Source organism: Anser anser, assembly GCF_964211835.1.
Source record: "Anser anser genome assembly, chromosome: 12".
NCBI lineage: Eukaryota > Metazoa > Chordata > Aves > Anseriformes > Anatidae > Anser > Anser anser.
The window spans coordinates 3,733,199-3,758,289 of NC_139733.1; the positions used below are offsets into that span (position 1 = coordinate 3,733,199).

General features: G+C 41.0%; 1 protein-coding gene across 4 annotated transcripts in view; it reads left to right on the forward strand.

Moving 5' to 3' along the window:
• WNK2 (WNK lysine deficient protein kinase 2) overlaps nucleotides 1-25,091 on the forward strand; it is a 184,466-nt gene that overhangs the window by 22,079 nt on the left and 137,296 nt on the right. For 2 of the 4 annotated variants that reach the window (XM_083795864.1, XM_083795866.1), the window contains exon 1: nucleotides 22,476-22,496. The exons of the other annotated variants lie outside the window; for them this stretch is intronic. In XM_083795864.1, the coding sequence (XP_083651990.1) occupies nucleotides 22,491-22,496 (6 nt within the window). In that variant the 5' untranslated portion in view covers nucleotides 22,476-22,490. Of the gene's footprint in view, nucleotides 1-22,475; nucleotides 22,497-25,091 lie in introns of those variants that run through there. 4 annotated transcript variants of the gene reach the window in all.

Consider the following 25,091-nt stretch of genomic DNA (forward strand, 5'->3'; position numbering starts at 1 on the left):
ACCAGATGTGGGTAGTCACAAATTAAGCACAAGTTAGGCTTCCAGTCTTAATGCTAAAGGTCACTGAATTTTGCATTTGACTGTACTTAGGAACATATTGAATTGATAATTAACTTTTGTCTTATGAAATCCCGTTGACACTGTGTACGCTTTCAAGTTAATTGTCTTGACACACCACACACCAAACATTTAATTGGACTTTATAGGAATTCCTCGTCCATCTTGTTTCCTAGTCGCCTTCTCTGCCTCATTTTAGAGTGGTGGGCTGGAAAACACTTTGAGAGAAAAATAAAGTTTTGTTATTATAGTCCTTGGAAAATGGAAGAAACGATGTATTATGAGAGCAAAGATATATTTGTATCTCTTCTTACCCTGAGGAGAATCTACAACAAAAGCAGAAGAATGAACATAAACTGAAAAAACATTCCTTGAATCTTTTTTTGAATGTTGAAACCTTACCTGCAGTGTTTCTAGTGGATGGGCATACCACAGTAATTGTTCAGGGGGTGTTACAGCATGCCAGGGTAGGCACAATTATTTTGTCCAAGTATAAGCGTGGTTAAGAGGTGACACTGGGGCAACTTTGAAGCAAAGCTATAAATATACCATGTTGTCAGTTCCTAGCAAGTCCAAGGCTTGAAAAAGCATTTTACTTTCCTTAGTTGTAGGGTTTGTAGTAGCTGAATTTGGGTAATGTACTCAACTAGGCTATCATTTATCAGACATGTTAGCAGTTAATTTTACAGTAATTAAATATGCTTGCCCATAATTGCTGTTGTATTATTGACAAGAAAAGCTGGTTGGAATCCTCTCCAGCCCCAACTGTCTAGTGACATTTTCAGAGATACTGAATAATTTTAATTGCCCCTTTTTAATCTTCTGTAGCTCTTAAGCCTAAAAATTAGAGATCTGCTCTCTGTAGGTGACACTTAGAAGTGGGAGTGTTGAGTTATTCCTTCTCTATACTATCTCACTTTTGTATTGCACAGTCATGTACCAAAGAGATTTATGAAAAATAGGACCTGTTGTTATTAGTCTTATGGGAAATGGGTGTAATCTCACCGGAACTGAGAAACAGCTTAATCTGAGTCTGTGAAATTACCTGTGAAGCAGTATTCACATATGGTCTGAAGCAGTCAATTCTGCACTGCATCTTTATATTGCAGTGCTCCTCAACTCAGTGGCAATTTTTGACATTTTTTTTCTGTTATCGAACCCTTGAGAACCTAGTTCTGCTGGTTAAATAATAATAATAAAGATTATATTTTGCTGCGTACAAAAAGGACTCTGTGCTCCCCATAGAAAAATAGTTGAGGTCTCAAGGTGGTGGCTAAAGAAGTAAGAGACTGGTGATGTGATCAGTCTGCAGCCATGTAAATGAAGCAGCAAGACAATACTGTGTGGGAGGTCATTCTTGTTTGTGTGTGAATTTGAGCATAGTCATTATAAAATGAGAACTCTGCAAATGTTATCACATGAGGATGAGTCAGGATTTTTCGTGAGCATCATGCAGAGCAGATTCTGGAGGGTGCAGAATGGGTCCTCGGGACCGCTGTCAGAATGGCTGTTGAAACCTGGATGGCAATTTTCAAGAGAAAAGATGTAATGCTCTGAATCCTTGTACCTTGGCCATGAAATTAATTAGTAGTCTGTATTAGACTCCAGACCTTGGTCATGGTTAAATGTTTTAATTTTTTTAATTATTTTTTCAAAATTACTGTGACGACTGTGGCAGGCACAGAATGACACTAGAACACTAATGAAACCTAACTGGAATAATAGAATGGCTATGATTCATATGTTTCTCATAATAGCTAGAAAGGATATGTATTTCCATTAAAATTCCATTATTTTTTTCTTTTTGTAACTAGGATTCATGTCCTCTGAGTGCTATTAACACAGAATCATAAAGGTTGGAAAAGACCTCCAAGATCGTCTGTTCCAACCATCCCCCTACCACCAATGTCACCCACTAAACCATGTCCCTAAGCATCACGTCCAACCTTTCCTTGAACATCCCCAGGGACGGTGATGCCAACACCCCTGAGCAACCCGTCCCAATGCCTGACTGCTCTTTTTGAGGAGAAATGTCTCCTTATTTCCAACCTGAGCCTCCCCTGGTGCAACTTGAGGCCATTCCCTCTTGTTCTATCACTAGTTATCTGCGAGAAGAGGCCGACCCCCAGCTCCTCACACCCTCCTTTCAGGTAGCTGTAGAGAGCAATAGGGTGTCCCTTGAACCTTCTCTTCTCCAGTCTTCTCCAGACTAAACAACCCCAGATCCCTCAGCCGCTCTTCATAAGACTTGTGTTCCAGGCCAAAGAGACAATCTGAAGAAGCCCAAAATAAAAAGTACATGGTACTACCTGATATTTGTGGTCACTATAAAAACTAGTCTTTATGCAAAGTGGTACTTTTGAATTAGAACACAAGTTTAAGTAAACAAATTGGCATTTGGTATAATCTCTCTATGGGAGAAACAGACTAGTAATTCAAAAATGTAAAATCAGGGAAGGGTCTGAGAAGAAGGGTGCTGGTAATGAAAAAATGAGACTGCTTGAGCTATTTGACGTGAATATAGAGGTTGCAATTTCAAAAATGGTGTTTGATATCAGTTACAACTGCATCACCCTCTATATTCTCCCACCTCCCTCAGCACTCCCTACTTTATTTTACTGGCTTGTAAATTTATTATGTTCACGAAATTTTATTTCCTTGTTGTGGTAGCTATCCTTAGCAAAAAAAAAAAAAAAAAAAAAAAAAAGCCTTTCTCTACACTGGAAATCCTGTAGTTTGTTTATTTCTTTTGGGAATGGGTGAATGTGTGTTCTACCATTGCAATCACCACTTGGGATGAAAGCACTGCACATTAGTTTGTGCTTTTTCTTCCTTTTTTGGTTTCCTGTTATTCTTCCAAGGCTTGCATTATACCCTCCAAAAACTGTGGTGTTTTAGAAATAATTTCAAAAATAAATACTTAATCCAAGCAGTTCTTGCTACAAATGCCTGACCTTTTGTGAGCTGAAAATGACAGTACAAAAATCGCTAGTTACTCATAGTATTTTATCTCTTCTTAGTTCATGACTCCTGGTAGGTGTGAAGTCTGGGAAACAAACTAATTTTTTTAATTATTATTTTCACCTGAATTATTCATTTAGTTGTTTTCTTGTGGTCTCCTGTTCTACCTCCCTGCCGGATCCTTGCTCTTTGTGTTTATGTGAGCTACCTAGGAGTTGGGAGAAGATAGACAAAATGGAGTTTCCATGTTGCTGTCTGTGAATGACAAGATGTAGTAGAGATACTCTCTGCCCAAGGGCAAAGATCTGTCCCACTTTACATTTTCACAGAATAAATGAAGTTGGATGGATTTAAAAACAAAACAAAACAATTTGACTTGAAGACAAAGCAAAGGACGGTTGCAGGGCCTGTCAAATACCTAGTCTTGCAGCAGAACTGCAAAATTCCCTGCATATTCCATTCATCTCTCAGAAATCAGTCTCTGCTTCTTGTGCTTCTGTCTGCTAGTTCCCAGCAAGGCAATCTTTAAGTTTAAAATAACTTTAAAATGTATTTGAAAATGGTGCTTTTTTCCATTCTGAATGGTGCCTTTATGGAATTATTTCTCTGCAGTTGGATGTATCCAGTGATGTAACAGACACTGCAAGCTAATATTCTGTAGTCTATTTTGTGTCCAGGGGTCATGATACATAATTTAGATCTGACCTGTTGCATACCCTTTCTCTTTAATAGATCTATATTTAAATGAACTATTAATTCTGTCAAACCATAAGGTGTTTTGCAGTATTTGTGTTACAAGACATAAAAACTGTACCTTACTCTGGAGCAACATTGGGCAGATGGAATGTCTGGTGTGATTATGGCTATTAAGCAGATACAGACTGCAAAAAAAAGTTTAAATTAATGGTCTGGTCAAGGCTCCATATTGGAGAGAAAGAGGAAGAAGCCGACTTAGAACTAGTTTGGGTCATGGCTACAGCCACCTCTAATATTAGAGACAGCTGTGGATGCTGGAGTTGGTCAGACACATGTGAAAACATTTAGATAAGCTGAAAATTGTCAAAGAAATTTTTTGATTTGAGATTTCAGTTGTAGCAATACAGCTACTGTGGCTATGCAGTCAGAGAAGCAGGCTATTAGAAGATTTTAAGGGTCCATAAAAATGACCGGGGAAGATGGGGATACATTTGTGGGTGTCTAACACTGGCATGCCAGAAAAGCTTTCTGTATTGTAGGCAGATAACTAATTCTTTGCCACTTAAAAACAAACAAACAAATACATCCCCCAGAAAAACCCAACAACAAAATGACCACAACATCAAAACAAACAAAACCAAAACCGAATCAACCAAAAAAAGCCAAACAAACAAACAAAACAACTAGTGGTCAATGACCTTTACATAAAACAGTGGTAAGGAGGTTTATTGAATCCTTTTCTCTCAGGTCTGCTAAATAACAGGCTGCTTAGATGATAAGTTGCTGAAAGTGCTCCCAAGTAGTTTAAATTTTAGAATTCTGCCTGGCTGTCCCCAGGAACCAGGATACATGGATAATTATGAAAACGTCAAGGTTTTGAAAGTGACCTGGATATTTTGAATTACTAAGAGATTTCATGAAAAGCCAATGATCAAGGCATGTGATACTAGGTGGCATCCTTCACTTGTAGTCAGCAGGTTCTGGAATGACTTCAGGCTTTTTTGCTTATCGCATAGAATTGGTTGTGGGCTTAATGCATGAATCCCCAGGGAAATCTCTGGCCATTGTTATTCAGAAGGTCAGATTTGGCAATTACCGTTGTTCATTTTGGATTTAAAATCTGTGAAACTAATGATGAAAAATATTTTTTCACTTAAGATCTGCTGGCTTGCTTGGCACATACTTGAAAAAGGCTTTTTGGGAAAGAGAAGGTTTCAAGCAGCGCTGGACTCATGCCAAGAGGAAATGAGTAAGCTCCTACCTAGAAATATACAGAAGAATCTACGCAATTGCTTTAGCATGAAAATATAGATGTCTGGAGTTTGTGAAAATGTTCTGACCCAGGATATGCAAGTCAACAATACTCTTTTGGACTCCTTTTTGATACATTTAGAAATGTAAGGCAGTGCAGTCTCCCAGCGAAGAGCAAATGCCATCCCTTATGTAATCAGCTCTTCCATACTGTAGTGCATACTTCCTTCAAGTGCTGGCACATTTCTGAGCAGGGCATTGTATTCACAGCACACATAAAATTAGCTGTACACTCAAATAAATCTTAACTGCTCCATTCTGCTTTGTGCAAACAGATGTGCACGTAGTATAAAATGCTCTGTGTTGTTTGTTTAAGCAGCTGTTGCAGATGTCCTCCAGATGTTAGCGAGGCTGTGCCTGACGGGATTGGTGTTAGAAGGAGTGGCAGGGGAGTGGCTGTGGTACGGAGCTGCACTGATGGGGGGTCCCATCCGAACACAGAGTCCCAAGCGGTGGCACTGTCACACATCATCTGGGACTGGAAGAAACCTGCATGTGGTTAATGTTGCATTATTAATTACAAACCCTGTGAGGTTGCCCAGCCTCACCAGTGGAGCAAAAATCTGTGCTTTATAAAAATTATTGACATTCTTCCCTGGAGAGTCTGTTGATTTTTTTTTTTTTAAATTTTTGGATGACGACAGTCACCTAGGTTTTTGGGGGCAGTGGTTCTGGTGCACGCTTCCTGAGGAGGTCTGGCACTACTGGCCTAAGCCTTCCATTAACTCCATCCTGTGAGCACTGCTTCAATGTGTGCCTACATCTGGCTTTACTATAAGGTAATGGTACTCACTCTTCAAGAAGTGTTACCATACAACACTATCTGAGAAATTAGTTTCAGACCTTTATTCCTATTTTGTATTTTAATTAGGAAATAAAGGTTGAATCTGGATAGAAGAGTAACGAGGAGGAAGTAAAGCTCCAAATTTTTACCCTCAGTAATAACACCTTCATAATTTCTATGTTTTCAGGCTGAAATATCTTATCTTGGTCTATTGCTATATCTTAATTTCTTCTTTTTAAAGTTCCATTAAATCACTGCACCTTTTTTAACCCCGATATGTGTTTGTGTGTATACACAGTTCTATGATTAGAAAACACATCTTTTTGCAAAATTTGGCACAAAAAAATTTACAGCTAAAATGAGATGAGATGTGAAGTTGCAGCTGTGGCATTGTGAGGCTACTCCAAGAGTTCTGATGAGCTTGTACACTGTCTTTATGAAAACTGCTTGTGAAAATGTACTGCAATGTGCATTAATGCTTTAGTGTGGCTGGGAAAGTACCTAGCTAAGAAAAGCACGCATGTGTGAAGCTATGAGGATTACCTGCCTGCTGCAAAGTACACAAATAATGTGACTTGAGGTGGCACTGTGATTTTAGAAGCATAAACACGTAATTAACCTAAGAGCTGCTGAATCTATATCTAGGTAAGGAATGTGAGAGATCGAGAATCCGTTACATCTAAATTTTCAAGCTGTTGTCATAGTTTTATCCTGGCCAACAGAATCTTCTTATCATGAAATTCTTTTTATATATCTTATTATATTAAATAGATGGAGAATTATTTAAAAACCTTGACGTGCAAACTCTGGGAATAATGTTTATTTTTTAAAGGCTGATTTTAATTTTTTTCATCAAAATATGTTCAGTGATGGGTCAGAGATGACACACTATCAGTAATACATTATAGAACAATGAGTTTCAAGAAGGAAGCCTGCTGTATTTTCCAGATGTTGTCAGCAGAGGTGCTGCAGTGCTCTAAAAGAGAGGGTGGCAGGAGGTTATCTGTAAATGTGAGTAGAGAATGCATCTCTCTGCAATGCCAGCTCTTTGTACAGGTATGAATCTGAATGTCTTTACTGGGGCAGGTATGCTCTACTCCTGCACTGGACATAAGTCTTGCTTAGGCTTACCAGCCACAGTAGGCCTCGATGTGACTGTTCCTTGGTCATGACCACGAACAAAGGAGGGGGCTGCCTTAAAGCAGGTACCCACTGAAATCCCTTATGGGGAAATGATGGATCACCTCGGAGGCCAGGGACTGGATTACTGGTAGGGACTGGACTGCATGGTAGGGAGTCTGAATTTGACTACGAGTCAATCACTTTGTCTTAAAAATACAGCAGCCAGAGAAACGTGAGGTAGCTTTTCCCCCAGCTCAGCTGTGGTTCAGGACCACAACTGCAGTTACATCAGTCCTCCATTATCAATGGGCAGCAGGCGTAATGGGGGAGTACGAACAGCACTCCCTGGTGGTCTCAGACCCTGCAGCCGAGGCTCTGGGTACTGTACTTTCTGGGAGGTACCAGAATGATAGGCCTGGTGGAAAATACTGCCTTGTCTGACCCGTAACCAGGATGGAAATGTGCTAACAGTCAATCCTCTCATGGTCCTATAGACAGCAGTCCTATAAACAGCAGAACCCTGCAGTAAGTTTCGGGTGAACCTTGCCATTCCTGAACCTTTAACGAAGTTGCTGTTTCTACTGTAGCAAATCCTGTTGAAATTGTTGTGTTAAATTGGTTGATGATCGAATGCTGATTAAGTGCTGTTAAAAATCATACAATCTAACCTTGCTATTTATCATAAAGGTATAAAGTAAATCCTGAATTGCTGCTACATTAAAGTTTTGTAAAAGCAATTCCATAACACTTACATAGCCTGTCAACCATAGGGTAAACAAGAGAAGAATCAGACCCCAAAACTGCTTCTGACAAAGTATGAATCAATGAAAGGAATAATCTGGTTAAATGAAAAGGTCTCTTTATTTTGAGTCACTCCAAAATGTAATTCATAGAACAATGTACACTATTGAAATGTATTTAAAAAAAAAAAAAAGGAAAACAAAAAGAGCTGTTCAAAGGGCTGTTTTGTATCATGGACTCATGGTTTTAGGAGTAGTTTCCAGCTCACAGATTTACAGGGAGGGGAGGGACAGGAAAAAGGAAAGATTTCCTCCCACAGTCGAGCAGCTCTAGGGCTGCTATAGCAGTGGTGAGGTTCCTGAGGTCTTGAGGCACCTGTTGTGCAATGGGCGAGAGGAAAGAAGTGAGGATCAGAAAAATAGACTCTATCATTGAAGTCCATCCAGAATGTATTTTACTAATTTTACTGTCTTTAAAAAAAAAAAAAAGTGAGCCTTGCTAAATGTCACAGTCCTACAGCCGTCAGCTTCAGCCTTCGAGCTCTTTGTTGCAGTAGGGCTGTGACTATAAGCAGGGCTGTGCAGGGTGTAAGGACTGAACCTGTGTTTTTGCTTGGACTGTCCCAAGACTGGCTTCATGTTCCACTGTGTGCAATGGGATGTTTGTGCATTCACATGTGAACATAAATACTGCAAAATAAGCTTCTTAGTGTGACTGCTGTATGCAATAAGGGAGACCACGCTCCTTTAGTGTGCAAATGGTGACACTGTTTTCTTTGTTGAATGAAAATGGGTAATTATGGTTGGTTTTCCCAGTATTTCTGGAAGTCATATGTTCCTAGATTCATAGGATAATTCAGGTCGAGAGGGACCTCAGGAGGTCATCTAGTCTAATCTCTTGCTCAAAGTGGGATCAGCTGTAAGGTCAGACCACATTACTTAGGGCCTTACCCAGCCTCATTTTAGAAACCTCTGCAGTTGGAGACCTTCTGGGCAACCTGTTCCATTGCTTGTCTGCTCCCGTGGTGAAACAGTTACTGCTGCTGTCTAGTCTGAATCTTTCTCATTTCCACTATTGTCTATTGTTTCTTGTCCTCCCACGGCGCACCACAGTGAAGTGCCTGGCTCTGTCTTCTTGGTGAGCTCTTTGTAGGCACCGGGAGGCCACTCCGAGGTTCTCTCCAAGCCTTCATGTTGAACAAGCCCGGTTTGCTCGGCGTTCCTCTCACAGGGCAAGTGCTTCGGTCCCCTGACCATCCTGGTGGCACTATGTTGGACTCACTCAGGTTTACCGTTATCTGTGAACTGGGAACCCAAACCTGGGTGCAAGTTGTTAAAGATGTGCTAATGAGTGCTGAGTGCTCGGGGGATAATCACTTCCCACCATCTCTGGCCATGCTCCTGTTAATACAGGCCAGGATGTTGCTGGCCTTCTTTGCTGCCACAGCACACTGCTGGCTCCTGCTCATCAACATTTAGTACTTTTCATAGTTTCTTTGTAATGACGATATTCCAACATACAAATTTACAAATATTAATTTACATCCCTTTCACATTGTCTTTCTGCCAGGTTCGTAGACAGAAGTTTTTTGGTAAGCTGGGAATTGACAGTATAATAATGATTTATTTATTTTTTTGGTTGGAGGAAGCTGAGAAATCTTTCTGTCTGTATCACTTAATAAGATATCTGCATTGCTCTTCTTGTGCCTTTATCACTGAGACACAGTTTAAGGTAGCAGCCGGAAATCCCATCTCAAATGTACATTTCAAGGCAAGAATTCACTACGGAGGTCATTTTGCTTGACTTTCACTCAGCACCACTTAGTTTGCCCAGTAGCTTGTGTCTGAACCAAAGCATATATATAAGAAAAACTGTTTGTTTTGTTTAAGTCCTTGGCATTGCTTTTAAAACTGGCAATGAAGATACTCAACAGCTTTGGGAAGTCATAAACAATCAGCCTATAGCCTAGACTGGACTGCAGCTATAAAATATGATACATAAGGAATTTTTTTAATCTACTTGGACCTGAAAGTGCTGATTGCCTTCTGCAGAACCTGTAGATGCTTTCCCTCCACTGGTGATCTTCAATCACTCATTCCCCTCTGCAGTTACACTGAGTGTTATTGGCTGTCTGTAGAAACCGATTTATGTTGGTGTTTTACTGGCAGCCTATCAGAAATACATTACAAATGTTTCTTTTCTTTTGGTTCCTATTTCCAATAATATATGTACATGTAAACCATTTGCCCTTCAGCGACCTGTTGCCTAAAGAAAGCAGCGCCATCTGGCTTTTTGTTTCTTCTACTGACTGAGTATTTGATGCAATAGATCAAAAAAATTCTAATATAGCCAGTTTACTAGCTCTGTTTTCACTTCATTAGGTGTTTGTGTTTGCAATTATTTCTCGCTGTTGGCTTTTCTTGTTTTATTTGCTGACTGACTTTTATATTCATCTTAAATCTTGATGGTTGCACAAGATGTGAGTAATCTTCCATGATTTAGAATATAATAATCAGGGAATTAAACCATAAGTCATTAACAGGTCATAAAATGAAGAAAAAAAATATCAAGAATATCATAATGTCAGTTACATAGCCCACGGATATAAAAACTTATTTGAGTTTACAAGGAATTTGTCATAATTCGTTCATATTTGCTTTTCCTGTAAGCTTTGCGAGGCGCATAGGGAATGTGTCTTTAGGGTAACTGCCCTATTAAGATGCATATTCTAATTTTAAAGCCTGAGTCACCTGGGACTCTTGAAAACTTTGTCTGCTTTTTTTTTTCTGTGTGTGTGTGTCAGTTTCTGCCATCTGCTCAGTTGCACTGTGAGCATCTCAGTTTAATGCTTGCATTACTCCCATGAAGGAGCTAAGTATCAGTCCAGTGTTGCAAACTGAAATACTGGTGTGCGGAGGGAGTGAACCAGAACTGATCAATAATGTTTTAAGTGCAGCAAAACATTTTAAATCCAAACCTGTGAATTTTAAAGGCTGTCAGCTGGAGATTAAAATCACTAGTTGAGCTTCTACCTAAAGTCAAGAACTGCTCATGCTGTGCAGCTTGATGCAGAAGCCTGCCTGATATCTAAGGGCTGGTTAATTCATCTCCCTGAAGGCTCAGGGGCTGGAACCCTGTTCACCATGCACCCAGCTGCATGTGCAGCTTGCACTGGCATGACTGGGGTCCACTTCACTTCAGAACGTGGTCCTTAGAGGAGGTAAGGTGGCAGTTCTAGAGCTAAATTTGGAGTTATTCTGAGAACTGGGAGAAACAAGGTCTAAGCCCAGCAAGGAGCTGTTCACCGGGTGCTTTGGCAAGTATAGGGAAACCCAACCCAAATCCCGTTTTCTCTGATCCAGCAAATTCTTCCGGGAGTGGTGGCATGGCTTTATCATGAGAGGTGCTGAGCACCCCGACTAGCACAGTGTGAAACCCGTCGTTGCAGTCTGTGGGGCACAGGTTTGAACACAGCTAAGTATGCTAACAACTGCACTGCTGCAACGTGGGAGAGGAACACCTTTGCTTCTTTATTTTATAATGAAGCATTTCAGTCATCTCTGTGAAAGAAAAGAGTCGCTCTGGTGTCTAGGTAATGGATCTTAAATAAAATGGAGTGAATTCTTGCTCCATCTGAGAGTGGAAGGAGAAAATGTGCTAGTTCAAAACATGTGCAAGTCGGGCATACTGATGGAAGTGGGTCCCAAAACGAAGCCTAGCATGCTGGCTACTTAGGTTGTCATTTTGATAGAGGAGCTGGGTACCAAGCACAGACTCCCCAGATTTGCTTTGGGATCAGGTGGTTCAGGATGAAGTGTTTCAGTATGTAACAGAGTGAATTGCATCTGGTTCCTAGGGGACCTTCATGTGACTCTAAGCACAGCCTACATCCACACTGGGAACAGAATCCAGGTGTCCTCATTTACAGGCCTGTGCCAATCTCTGTGGTGCAAGGAGAGCTGCTTTAAGGGCATGGATGCAGGCACATTTTAATCCTTTGGACTAGAACTGTCTCTTGTAGGACTGGATGTGAATCCGGTCTGCGGTGCAGCTGGTTGCCAGGAGGTTTATCTGTGAAGCCCTAAATCTACCAGTCAGCGTGATGGATTGTAAAAGGGTTACAATAAAAGGGGAAGTTATTAGTCCCTTCTGAGGATTTCATTCTTGAGTACCACCAAATCATTTTTTCCGGCTTCCTAAGCAGGCAGAAGGGGTGAGATATGAATTTATCTTTCTCTCTGGCACTCCTTTTCTGCAGGATTGATACACAAACAAGAAGTAATCGATGACTGAGAGACAGGAAACATCCTAATGCTGGGGCCAGGGCAACCGTGGCTCAGATATTGCTGCGTGCTGCACTTCTAGAGACTTGGTTTTTATTTCAGAAGAGAAACTCTAATGGTAGTGTGTAAGAATAGTGGATGCTTGCACCAACACGCTGGGCGATCTCAGAACCTTTTCAAAGGCATGGCTGCTAGAGACTCAATGAACAGAACAGCAATTGGAAATGGTTAAAAAGAAATGTTTGACCAAGTAGGGGTTTCTGGATGAAGGCAAAAATAACCACCTTCACATTTTTAGGAAAATAAAACCTACAGTTTCAGCCTAGCTTAAAAACACTGCATTGTTTCATATCTGTGGTTTGTAATGATGAATTAGGGTGGTGAGTAGGAAAGCTCTGTTCTGGACTCTCAGTCTGCCTATACTGTGTACTAGTCTCTGTGTTCTACAGCCCCGGTTTGTAGTATTGTCTAAATATTTAAGCGGTTGTCAGCAATTAGGGTTAATCACTTTCTTGGTGTGTAACATTGTAAGGTTGTTCAGCAAATGCTTCTGCAGTGGTGCTGGCTATATGGAAGTGAAACATTTATTACTCTGAATATACAGCTTCTTAAACAGCTGCTATCAGGATAAATAAAAATATGAAAAATTAAAACTGCTCTGAAGTACTTAATTGCTGCTGATCTGTCAGCTACCTGCCTAAAAAACACATTATGCTAAAACCTAGCAAACCTAGCATGAGGATAAAATACGAGTGTTTAAAACAGGTGCTGTTTTCCAAACCAAGCAGCTCAAGTTATTGTATGGAAACCAAGGATTCAAATTTACCTCCATTTGAGGTACATTTCTTTGTTTTGGTGGTGAAGGCTTAAAAGGGACTATATAATTGGGTAAAATGTAAGAGAGATGTGTATGAGTTAGCTTCTGAAGAGGTGGAAGAACAACAGGGTTGTTAGCAAACCGAGCTCTTGATGTCCATTCGCACTGAGAGGTGGGAGCGGTGTGCTGTCAAAGTGGCCTTCCAGGAACTGGTCATTCTCTGGTAACCGTAGGGCAAGCCTGGAGCTGAATTCACAATTCTAGTCCTTAAAACACTCTCCACACTGCTGCCTGTTGATATTTAATCCATCTCATAAGGAAAGCGATGCAGAATAGAAATTACCACTAGTGCCTCTGATGAGTTATTGGAAACCAGCTTTGAGGATTTTATTGTCATTATTGAAAATGCTCTATTTCGTTAAATGAAATTTAATCCAGTAATTATATACAAAGCTTGCCTTTTGTTTTACCTGACTATCTATCCCACAATGTTTCTCTGTTTTTTATCTTTCTTTCCTTATAAACCTGTCATAAGCAGAAATGAAAGGGCGTCTTTGGTCGGTGGTCTGAGTAAGTTTGTCCTGATGCTGTTCAGGATAGAAAATACATATTTACATTACCTTGCTGTAGTAACAAACCCAAGAAATAACTTCCTTTATTTTTAAGTGGCATACCTGACTGTAGATATTATGACTTTCCATTCAGGAAATTAATTGAATTTATAATTAAGGATAGTTACACAAGGCTTGCAAAAATATAACCCAACGGAGCCCAAATAACACAACTTAACCCAGAGTGTGTTGCAGTTCCTTGGCCTGTTTTGATTCTTCGAAAGGATTTGGGAATGGCTGATAAAGGTGATTTGTTTGTTTAACTCTCACTTTCCACAAAGCTTTGAACAAAGATGCCTCTCGAGTAGTTGGAGGAAGCAGTAGGATTGTGTTGTGAGTTAAACCCTGGCTAAGTAGCTGGAAACAAAGGAAGCCATAAAACTGTTTCTACAAGTAATACTGCGTCAGCGCTGAGGTCCAGGGTACGGGCAGTTTAGGGGAGGGCATGGAGGAAGCTGCTGCCTTGCTGCCAGCAGAGCTGCCCCAGGAGCACGGGTGCAGCAGGGTGTGCAAGGCTTGTCCTGCTGCAGCACCAGCTGTGCCATCACGTCAGGTGGGCTGTGGATAGCAAGCACAATGCACTGTTTGTATGCGGGGGCCATCTGATACCCTGATATTCCTGCCCTTGCTGGTGTCTGCACCGAAACAGGGACGCTCTGAGTTCCCAGTGTGAGTTAAGAGCCAGAAATCAAGAGTATGTTGAAACCTGCCTTCAAAAATTATTCAAAGGGTTCAAAAGGCTTCTTATTAAAGGTAAATTGGGGCTGTAGACAGTGCATTTAAGGATGCTTTGGGTTAGTCTCTCGAAGTATGAATATGGCACACAATTGTAGGCTTTAGAACAGGTTTTCTCGTGCAGCTGCAGAGACAGCAACTGAATTCAAAAAAGGAGAGTAAGATTAAAAAAGTCTTCTATCTGTATATATGTTCAGGTTAAGAGATGGTCTTTGTTTTAGAAGTTTCATGGTATCTAGAGCCATTCTGTTCAAATAAAATTCAGAATAAAGTTGCTGTGGAAAGCAACTAGCCATTAGTGAAAAGTCCAACAGCCAGGCTATGGAAAAAGCTCTGAGTAAGTGCAGACATGCCTAACTCTGCTAACGCTGCTTCCCACTTTGCTATACAGTTTTATGGTGCCAGTGACTTAAGAAGCAGCCAGGCACATGACTGTGTCTTATCCCACTGGTATTTATACCAAGGCTTACCAAGGAGAGAGACAAATTGTCTCTCCCACCCAATATTTATATTCTAGTTAGGTAATACTGTAATATAGAAAATGGTTGTGTGTCTGGCTGCCAGACAATATTCCTGGACCTGCTAATGCAATCCCACTGAAGCGGAGCGATCATTCCGATGCATCTTTAAAGAGACTTCTGATTTTTAAAGTGAAATAGCTCATGGGGATGGAGCTGCTTCCAACATGACTTCCAAGCAGTAGATGTATGGGTGAGCATCTTGCTTATATTGCCTATGTACTGTGCATCTTTTATGATATGGGGAAGAGCACCTGTATTTTCATGAGCTGATCCAAACCTTGCTGAACTTGAACAAAATCCTGCAGTGAGCTTTTGCTGAATGCATTCAACATGAACCAAGACAGCAGTAAAGGCTATAAAATGATTTTTGACTGTTTTAAAAAGGACATTTGTTACCTGCTGCATAATTTGCCTGTTTTATCTCTTTTGCCAGACCTCTTAATAGGCTTTAGGTTCTTAGGTTCCTTCTTCAGGTTTTCTGGGTGTCACTGTTTTAGTTTATGTAGTCTGGGTTTCTCTTCTTAGCTAGTAGTCCTTTGTAGAAATAAAAATACACTAGCAGGAAGGAGAACCTGGCCGTTTCCAGAAGAAAAATATACTGCCTATGTCATACATCCCATCCACCTTCACGGCCTGAAAAAAAAAAAGTCTGTATTGATTTATTTTTTTTAAGGCTGATAGTACTTAAGTAAAATATGTGTCTTGATATCTGCATCTTCCTCCTTGCCACTCACTGCTTTTCTGCTCTGTCTTCCCGTGATCTCTTTTCTATCCCCAGTGTTTTAACTACTCTTTAATCCTCTGGAGCATATTCAGCAGTTTCTTTATGTGCATAGAGTGAACAATTCCTTTTTGTAGGCTCCGTGCAAATGTTTCCACCACAGCTTTTTGAGCACGTGGTAGCTCACCATGGAGGGCAGAATTCTGTATTCCTTACAAAGTATTTGCTGTGTTAAGATGAGAGAGCTGCAGATTAAAGTAGCAAATCTATGCTTCCGTGACATACAGTGACTGTGGCATAGCCCTGCATGAGGGCTTGGTTATTTTTGGCCCATCTGAATTCCAGAGTAATGATTTTATAACTTTATCACATGGCCTATTTCATAGCAGCACCAGTGATGACTTTTTTTTTAATCAACAGCCCTGTGAAAAAAAGATTCATTGTATTGAAATAGGGTGTAAAGATGCTTACTGTGGGAAAAGCTCAAATGCTGCAGCCAGCATGTGTATCATATTCTCTCTGCAGTTTTTAATATAAGCTTATTTTAATATTCAGATGAAAAATGGAAGTGCATAAGCACAACCTGAAGTTACATTATAACTCTCTGCAATCTTCCTTATTTATTTACAGCATTTATCATGTAAACAACTGTGTTGTCATAATTTCCTATGCTAGCGTTTGTACAAATTAAATTTTAATTACCCAAGTATATCCTGAAATAGGAATGCACTGTGGAAGACATGCATACTGTGGGTGGCGGGTGAAAAATGAATACTCCGTCTTCAGTTCTGAAACAGCGCTTGCAGTCTGTGGCTGGATCCGTGCTGACACGGATATATTTACCCACTTAGTCGCCAGAGTGCATTCTAAGATCATAATGGCCTCTTCTGTTAACTGTTTGTGGGTTTTGTCTGACAACGTGTTTAGTATTGGTGTGTGGAGATAGTGCTTCGAGGTGGAAATGCGCAGTCCTAGGCAACGTCCTGAGGGTCACACGGACAGCTGTGGAAGTGGTGGAGTTTGTGGAGATAGAGCTGAGCAAACACCGACAGGGCCAAAGGCCTGGTGTGTGCCCTCCTCTGCAGGCTCCTTCCCCCCTTTGGTGGGGGATGCCCCATAGGTTCCAGCCCCAGCAGCACAAGTGACAGCCAGTTCTAGTGGTGGGGCCCTTTCGGCTGACACTTGGGCTGGAAGGGTAAAGTCCTCCCCTTGCAGAGCTTTCCAAAACCTGGCTGCTGGAGGACGAGCTTCATGACCAGTGAGGGATTGATTCTCTGTGTTCAGACTGGAGCTGTAGGAAGCATTGGTGCAAGAGCTCGGTGGGTTCCTGGGAACCCTGCCCATGGGGAATGAACACCATCCACCTCAGGTATTCTGTTCCATCATATAAAAATGATTTTGCCTTTGATTCAGGCAAAGGTTAGGTGTGTTCTTCATCGTTGTAGAACTGGGGTTTGAATTGAGCTTGGCAAAAATCCTAGTGCTCATGTGAGTGCTTCTCATCTCTGGGTGAGTACAGGCAAGGTCCAGGGGACAAGACCGTGCAAGTCCTTGGAAGAGATGAGGGCATATCTCTTGGGGATAGATTCAGGTTGTCAATTAAAATTTAATGATAGCCTTTGGCAATATGAGAGCAAGGGTTGGATCTAAAGCTTTTGTTCGGTTCTATAAATAAATTAAAGCCAGAAGGCGCATTGGTCATCATCTGAAAGACAGCTTTTGCAAGTAAACATAGTCACACCGTATATTAGATTATGGAATTATGAACACTGCTGTACAATGACAGAAAATTAAAACCTGGCTTTCAGTGCAGGTTTCATGTGGCTAATCTGCATAGCAGCTGAATGAACCCGAGTGAGAAGGCTGAACGTAATCGGCAGGAGCTGACTACCTGCGCTGCCACTGTTCTGCGTGGCAGGGGGTGAGGTGAGAGACGGCGCAGGGCTCTTTCCGGATCTCGGTAAGAAAGGCCTGACAACAAATAGCTTAATAAGCTAACTCCTTTAATAAGGCAGAATAAGAAGAGGAGTATAGGAAGCTAATAAGTCTTAGGTCCCCTGAGATGCCAGGCACCCTGCGTTCGTGCAGCACTGGACAGAGCCCAGATGGATTTTCCCCCAGCACACCATGCAGAGCAGTGCAGCCCCTGCCTGTGGAGAGAAGCTCTCTTGGGCATTCTAGCCAGTATATGATTTCTGTACAATAAAACAGCTCTATTCCTACAGGATGTTCTCATGAGAACTTCTTGTAGCACTTTTAGGTGAGGGCGAGGCCAGACAAGTGTGTAATTAGCAGCAGCATGTGGCAGCAGCTGGCAGGCTCCTCTGCTACGAAGAGTGGGGCTGAGTTTATCCCGAATCCAAGGGATTTGTGCAGCACAGCACTGCCTGCACCCACTCAGGTTAAACCCATGTACATCACTAACTCCTGAACCTGCAATGGTCTCTCGGTCAGGATCAATGCTTTACACCCCTTGATCCACTCACAGTTTATCTTTCCCAAAGCTATGGTAAGTTACAGATTACATTAACTGCATATAGGCTTCTCAAGCTCAAAGTATGAGGCCCAGCAGAGCAAACTCGGCCTGTTCAAGATCGTTGACTCCTCCATACAATGTCTTTCTTCTGAAAGGCTCCAATACAGTTACAGTGTGACACTGCAAGTGAAAAATCCATCTTAACATCTTTCGCTTAACGTCAGCTGCACAGAGCTCCATAGCCTACCTGCCTTACTCATCATTTCACACAGAACAAGCATGGAGAAATCCTGCAATAGGGCTGCCCCCCATCTGCTGCCCCCCCAACTCAACGAAACCAAACAAACACACACACACACAAAAACAATAAAATGTAAAGATGTGGTATGGCTTGGTAATCAGAGTGCCACTCCTGAGAGTATCCAGCACCAGCAGGCTTGTTGCTAGGCAAAAGCACAAAGGACTGCTGTAATAATGCTCCGAAGAGGAGCCTGTAGATTCAATTTTAAGAAAGCAGTTGAATTTCAGTAGAGGCATTTACATATTTTGTTTGTAGGGCTGCTGTTTGATATTAATTTTGAAAGAGATCTATAATTTGCCTTGCCTGACTCTGGTGTTTTAACTATTGCCTGGCATTACATTTTTCCCCACAGCAATTAACATACATAACATTTCCCGTTTCTTTGGATTTTATGAAGATGATTGCTTTCAATATGATTACTGTGCCGTGTTTTTTCACAGTGAATATGTTCATCATCTTACAGAGTTAAACATGTGTTATTAAAATGTAATAACAGTAACATCATGGAGTTATAATTACATTATAAAACCATTATCTGCACAAAATAATGGTACTTGAGGGACATGGTGAAGTGTACAGGTTTTTGCATCTTGAGGTTGTTTTACCACCACAACCGTGTCTTTCTTTCTAGGAATGTCATGAGAGTTTTGCAGTGCTTAAATAGTGATGTGTAATAATAAGAAATCTTGAAAGGTAGAACCTTATTAAACTCTGAGTGACTTAATTTGAGCAATTTGACCACCTTTTCTCAGTTATTGCTGGTGGCTGGAACCTCTTAACTGTTGAAGGAGTTAACCAGTAAATGAATCTATGTTTGTACCCTGTACATGCATGCATATATAGACAACATGTATGTGTATGTGGGTGTAAATCCACCTGCAATACAGCCCTGTTAAGTGACTGGATGTCACCAGATTTTTTTGTTTCATTTTTCTCAGTGAGAGAGACACATGGTAAAATCCTAATGCTGTCCCCTTACTAGCTGACCTTACTAGAGCTAGAATTTCAAACCAGGGATTTTAGCCCCCAGGCCAAAAGAAATATATTTTTTTAAATAAATAAATAAAAATCCCAACATTAGAAATTTAAGTAAGAATATATTTTTAAGATTGTTTATATATATTTTATATATATATATGTTTATATGTTTATATTGTTTATATATATTTTTAAGATTATTTTTAAGTGTGTGTGTGTGTGTGTTCAAAGTCTGTCTAGCTGAGTTGTACAAAAGTTGTATAGCAAGAAGAGGATAAAACTTTGATATTCTTTGTTGAAATTTGTCTCTTTTTTATAGAAGATCTGAAATGTGGATGATGTGCTGGCACATGCTGCATGCTCTACAGACACCGAGCAGTGTCTTATTTCCTTGGTAGTGGCTGGTCCATTACTTGCCGTAGTACATCCTGATATCCCATATAAATAGGCAGAATGAAAGGTATTTCATTTACATAGAGAATTAACGGCCGTAATTAGGAAATCAATGTATAAACTTCTTTATGTGAAAAGAAAAAAGTAACTGAAGACAAAATTAACTGCACATAATAGCATGAGTCAGATATCTCTAGGCAATTCCATAAGGATGGCTTCAGCATTTATATCACTTACCTCTGTGATGTCTCAGCCAGTTCTGGCATGCAGCTGAGGAAAGAATAGATTATTTTGCAACAAAATGAAGTTATTTGAAGAAATGTGGTCATTTAGTCATCTTTTTGTGTAGAGCTGGCTCAAAACTGATCTCAGCTGCTAGGCAAAGCTGGGCCTCAGGGAAGCTTCTGACAAAGGGGCTTGGGAGCGAGTCTGTGCCTTGCAATGGCCTGGGGACTGGGAATGCTGGGGCTGCTGCTGCTTTTCCTGCTTTACGAGCCTTCCTTGAGGGTGTCTGAAGACTTGATTAGCATCTCAGTCTGCTCTTCCCACAGCTCTTCCTCTGCAGCTGCTTCCCCTTCACATCCATTTCCTTCATGCACCAGGCTAGCCTTAGGTGTGGGCAAACCCCTCAAAGGGAACGAACGCTGCGCCGCTTTGTAGTGCGGTGCCTCAGTAACTGCCTTCACTTAGAGCTGAGGCCGCTCCAACGCCTGAGTATTTATACAAAAATGTACGTTTGTGGCCTATTATCTTCACCATACTTAGACAGGAGTTGCCCACAGCCATTGGTACCATGGAGCCTTGCTGCAAGGCTTGTAGGATAGCTTTCAGGCCATGATGCAAGTTTGCAACAGATTGCATCAGCCAGCATTACACATCGATATAACCCCGGCAGAAGCCATCAGCAGAGAGAAGGAAGCAATCTGGCAGCAACTGAGTTAGCACGGAGTGAAACGTGGGTATCAGGCCAACTTGGAGGGCTGGAGTAACACACTGACATAATATGAGTTCATCTCTTCTGCAGTTTGTAAGGAAAGGAGAGAAAAAATGGTGGCCAAAGTATCCAGAGAGGCAAAAGCAAATGAGGAAAGACCAGTTTCTGCCATTCAACATGATGTCAGTGGTACTGCCTTGCAGAAAATCCTGTGTAAGACTTGAACAAACTGGGTGCACGTGAACATCCCAAATCTTTTAACTGCTTTGCAATGTACAGTATTCAAAGTCACCGCTGCACCAAGTAGTTGTAAGGCAAAATGTCTTCCTTTTTGTTACGAGCAGTGTCTTTCAGAAGAACAAACTCTTGCTCCTTGTCACACGAAGTGTTTGTAGGCTTGTCGTGTTTCTTCTTGCCTGTGGCTTTGAGCTGTGACGCAGCAACGTACGGCACAAGGCAGGAGTGCTGCACTGGGGTTTCGCTCAATAGCTAGCAGCATATAAATTACTTGTGCAAAAGTGTTGATGCAGGCAGTTTTTTCAGACATCTATTTACTTTAGCCTCAAGCTTTCTGACCTTACTTCCACCTTCCAACACATAATATCATTTTTTGTTCATTCTTTCCCATTGGTAGGAGCTGGGCAAAAAAATCTAAACTATGCCACTGTTCTGTGTGTGTACTATTTCTTGCATGTCTGAAAGAATACTCCTTGCAATCTTCACAAAATCTAACTGATATCTGAGGCTAAAACCACTCCCTTTGTTGAAAATATGATGTATTATGACATACAGAGCTTACGATGATCTCATCTAGGCACAGACAAGTGTACTGTGCTTAAAAATGGCCTCTTATTCGGTGGGAAGCACCAGAAGGTGACTGCTGCTGAAGGTGAACACCCACCAGACATGGCCGGGCTGTGAGGCTGTCTGCGGGCCCAGCTCAGTGCACCAGGTGCCCCGCTCCCATGCGAGCCTCGTGCCTGGTGTACTCGCCTTCGCACTGCTTGGTCTGCTGCTCTGTGCCCTCAGGGCTCTGTGCTCCCTGCAGGCATGGCAGCAGGCTCACAGCCGGTGCGAGGCGGCACGCTCTGCTGCACTGCTTGAGGATGTGGCCTTGTATTTGTATTTCTGATTTAGAAATTGGAGGTGTTTGAGGAGGCCAGCCCCAGACTGTTTGGGCTTGTTTTTTTTTTTTCCTTACAGTTATTATCAGCTGAACGTATGCAAGTTTAAAGCATTTTTTTCTTCTCCAGTGACTCACACTCTGTGAAACATGGTCTGTAATTATGTTCTCCCTTGGTTTTCACAGTGTCTAAGCATTCCTATTACATTTGTCTAATGCTTGTACTATTTCTTCCGCCTCTTTTTAATTTTTATTTTAAGCCTATGACTAAGGGAAACAATTTAAAAACCCATTACAGTGTTGTCCTTGATGATGTGTTCATCAGAGAACGGCTCATAATGCTCTCCTAGGACTGAAATTATTGGGTATCTTCAAAGCTCAGCTGACAGAAACCAACCAAGCGAGGGAATTAGCCTGATCTATGAGATAGAACAAATTCCTTTCTGCATTTGCCAAAACATAATAGAAAGGACCATTGTTAGTGTGAGGGAATCATCTTCTGCTAAGGCCCTGGCCATTGGCCTGCATTGTGAAACGTGGATTATCCACCACCGGAGGTCTTTTAAGAACAGGCTGGAACAACGTGTAACTTGGCAGGAGCATGATATGCCTTGAGGAGCCTGCCTCAGAGCACCGGGCTGGAGAGATGACCTCCCTTAAAGTGCTTTTTTTCCCTACCACTCCAATATAGTTGTCTTTTTTTTCGTACTTGACAGGCAATACAGATGTGAATGTCTGGGTAGCTAAGCAACATGTCTTCAACTACACCTCAAGGTTTGCCTCCAAAAGTCACTTTTTCCATTTTTGTCTCAGAAAACATAGAACTTGAGGCTGGCTCAGAACCTGGAGGAATGCTGCAGAATGGGCAAGGACTGCGCAGTTCCTATGGGAGTGTGGAGGAAAATGAAGAGCATGTGCTGTTCTCATGAAGGTATACTCCTGAGGCCCCCAAATCCCTGTTTCAAAGCTTAGTCACAGACACCAGTTGAGCAGGTCAGTCAGGAGGCCTTGGCTTGCAGAGAACACAAAGGGAGCACAGAGCGATCTAGCTAGGTTCCAGGTGGATGCTCTGGCATCCATTTCAATTTCTTTTGAATCTGTGGTTTACAAACCTTGAAAGAGTTGGTCCAGATCAAGAAAATTAATCTGAATTCAGGTTTCTAGTAAAACCTGGTGCAATTCTTCAAATCTATTACATGCCTCCATAATCTTTTGAGTTCACACTAAAAATGGAATGTATTTGCTTTGAAAAAAATTAGGAGAAACTTTTATTAAAATCTGTTCTAATTCAATTTAAAGCCTTTTAGATTCTTAAAATAACATATTGACCTAAAGTTGGATGGGGCCTCATTTTGCTTGGGAATTGCAACATCTGAAGTGGTTGATGTTGTGCTGTTACTGTAGTGCTTTGCTTGAATACGTTCTGTCTGACACGGACAAACCCTACTAAGCTGTGATGCATCAGAAGTTATGATGCAAAAGCTTTCTCTTTTCTTTTTTTTTGCATTGTTAATCACAGTCCAAACAAGCATAGCTATCAAATCCCTCTTCGTTTTGTTTCTCTTTTTGTTTGGGAAGCAAGAATCTGTCAGCAGCAAAGTGATATAATTGATACTAACACAAAGGAATGCTCAGCCATGAAGCTTCACTTGTGCTCTCTGTGTGGCCTCTCGAGGGTCAGAGATTTAGCATGAAAGGAGAGCCCAGTCTCTAAAAACAGGAATTGCTGGTCAGGGTATAGGTGTCTAACCAAAGAATATCTAGAGCAGCATCAGGCATTGCCAGGCTCATAGTGTGTTAACTTAGAGTAAATATGGCTTTTTATCTGTTTCTTCTTCTGTTATCTTTTAGTGCAGATGGCCAGTCTGTAACCCTTGCTCTGTAGCATGCCTGAGCAGAACAGCTAGGACAGAGGGGTTCCCCTGCCACTTAGCCCAAATGCATGAGATCTTCCTTCCCTTTCAAGGCAAAACCCAAAGGGTTTTTCTCTTAAGCAATTTGTAGTTAGTAGTTGCACAAAGCTGTTTTATCCAGAAGTGATTACATTCTTTGATTTCTTGAATCATTAGGAGTACTCTAGAAATGTCATAGCATTCAGTGAAAACTGCTGACAGCCCTTCATATCCTTAATGGGGTATCCCATTGTTGTTAAAAATGTATTCAGGGTAAAATAATGAAATGAAAATAGGCAGAATGTCTCTCTAGTCTAAATGTAACCAAAAATCCTTGCATATTTTTAAATCAAAACAGCTTTGCTGTCTTGTGTATACTAATACAATCTTAATAACAATAAATAAGAGAGCATTCTTAAAATTCAATTTATCAGCAGTTATTTGGTTACTTGGCTTGATATGATTGATAATGGTTGTGATGAAAGAAATCTTAAAGTTTCCAGCCCAAAAGTAACAGAACTGGGCAGTCAGTGCCATTAGACTTTTCTTCCTCCATGTTTGTATGAAGATATTTTTATCCTATCATGGTTTTGAATAACATTTTTCAGGTCTATCTGAAATCCTGTATGAGTAGTGCAGCTCCCAGAAAAGGCAATGGACCAGGTTAAGCACTGATGTCATTTCACACATACAGCAACCTCATCGAACTGGCACATATGTTATTCAGCTATTTTATAAATTGAATTCAGAAAATGTTGAAGGGAGTATCCAGGCAGAGGAAGCCTAGCTAACAAATTCCCTCAAACAAAACTTACCTCACAACTCAGCTGTAATATATGATGGAGATTGCTCTCTGATAATCTTATCTGTTAAGTCTTGCCATTGGGTTGCAATGTGAAATGAAGGAAGAATCTCTTACTGCAGAAAAAAGGTGTGAAGAATGTTAATATGAGTTATGAATAAAGCTGCACACCATTATAAGCCACAATGAAAATATACAATGAAGTGGAAACTGGCTGAAAGCAGAACAGTGTTAAAAACTGGTGCCTTGTATACTTAATTTATATTATTTACATCCTAATGTGTTTTTTGAACAGTGTGAATTGTTCTCCAGCTCTAGCAGAAAACAACAGCTGTCTGTGCTAGCACTCGGACTGTCTATTAGCTAAGGTACATCCTTTTTGCTAGTGGAAATAGTGTCCCAGTGTAAAGCTTGAGCAAAGGTTTTATTGCTCCACATATGTTTCCCTGCTGGATTTCCTTATTTTACTGGATCTGAAGCTGTTCTTTCCTGCCATTATGTTCATTAACTTCACTTCCAGAACAAGTAGCTGGAACCATGTTTCCCTATAAAATGACAATACTTGGCAAAAAGGTTGCAAGACCATGCTGTATCTTCCTTTAGCTGTTGGCTCACGGTTATTTTACATGATAGTGAAGAACAGCCAGCCAACTAATGATCTAAAATCAATGCATGCTTTAAACGGGCCACATCCTATGCTCTGGTGTAATAAGTATAGATCAGTGAAGAATAAACCCATTGCATGAGTGACAGAAGTCTGTATAACATTCTCTTTCTGTTGTTTCATGATAGGCAGCTTTGCAAATGATTTCAGAAGTGCAGAGATATGACA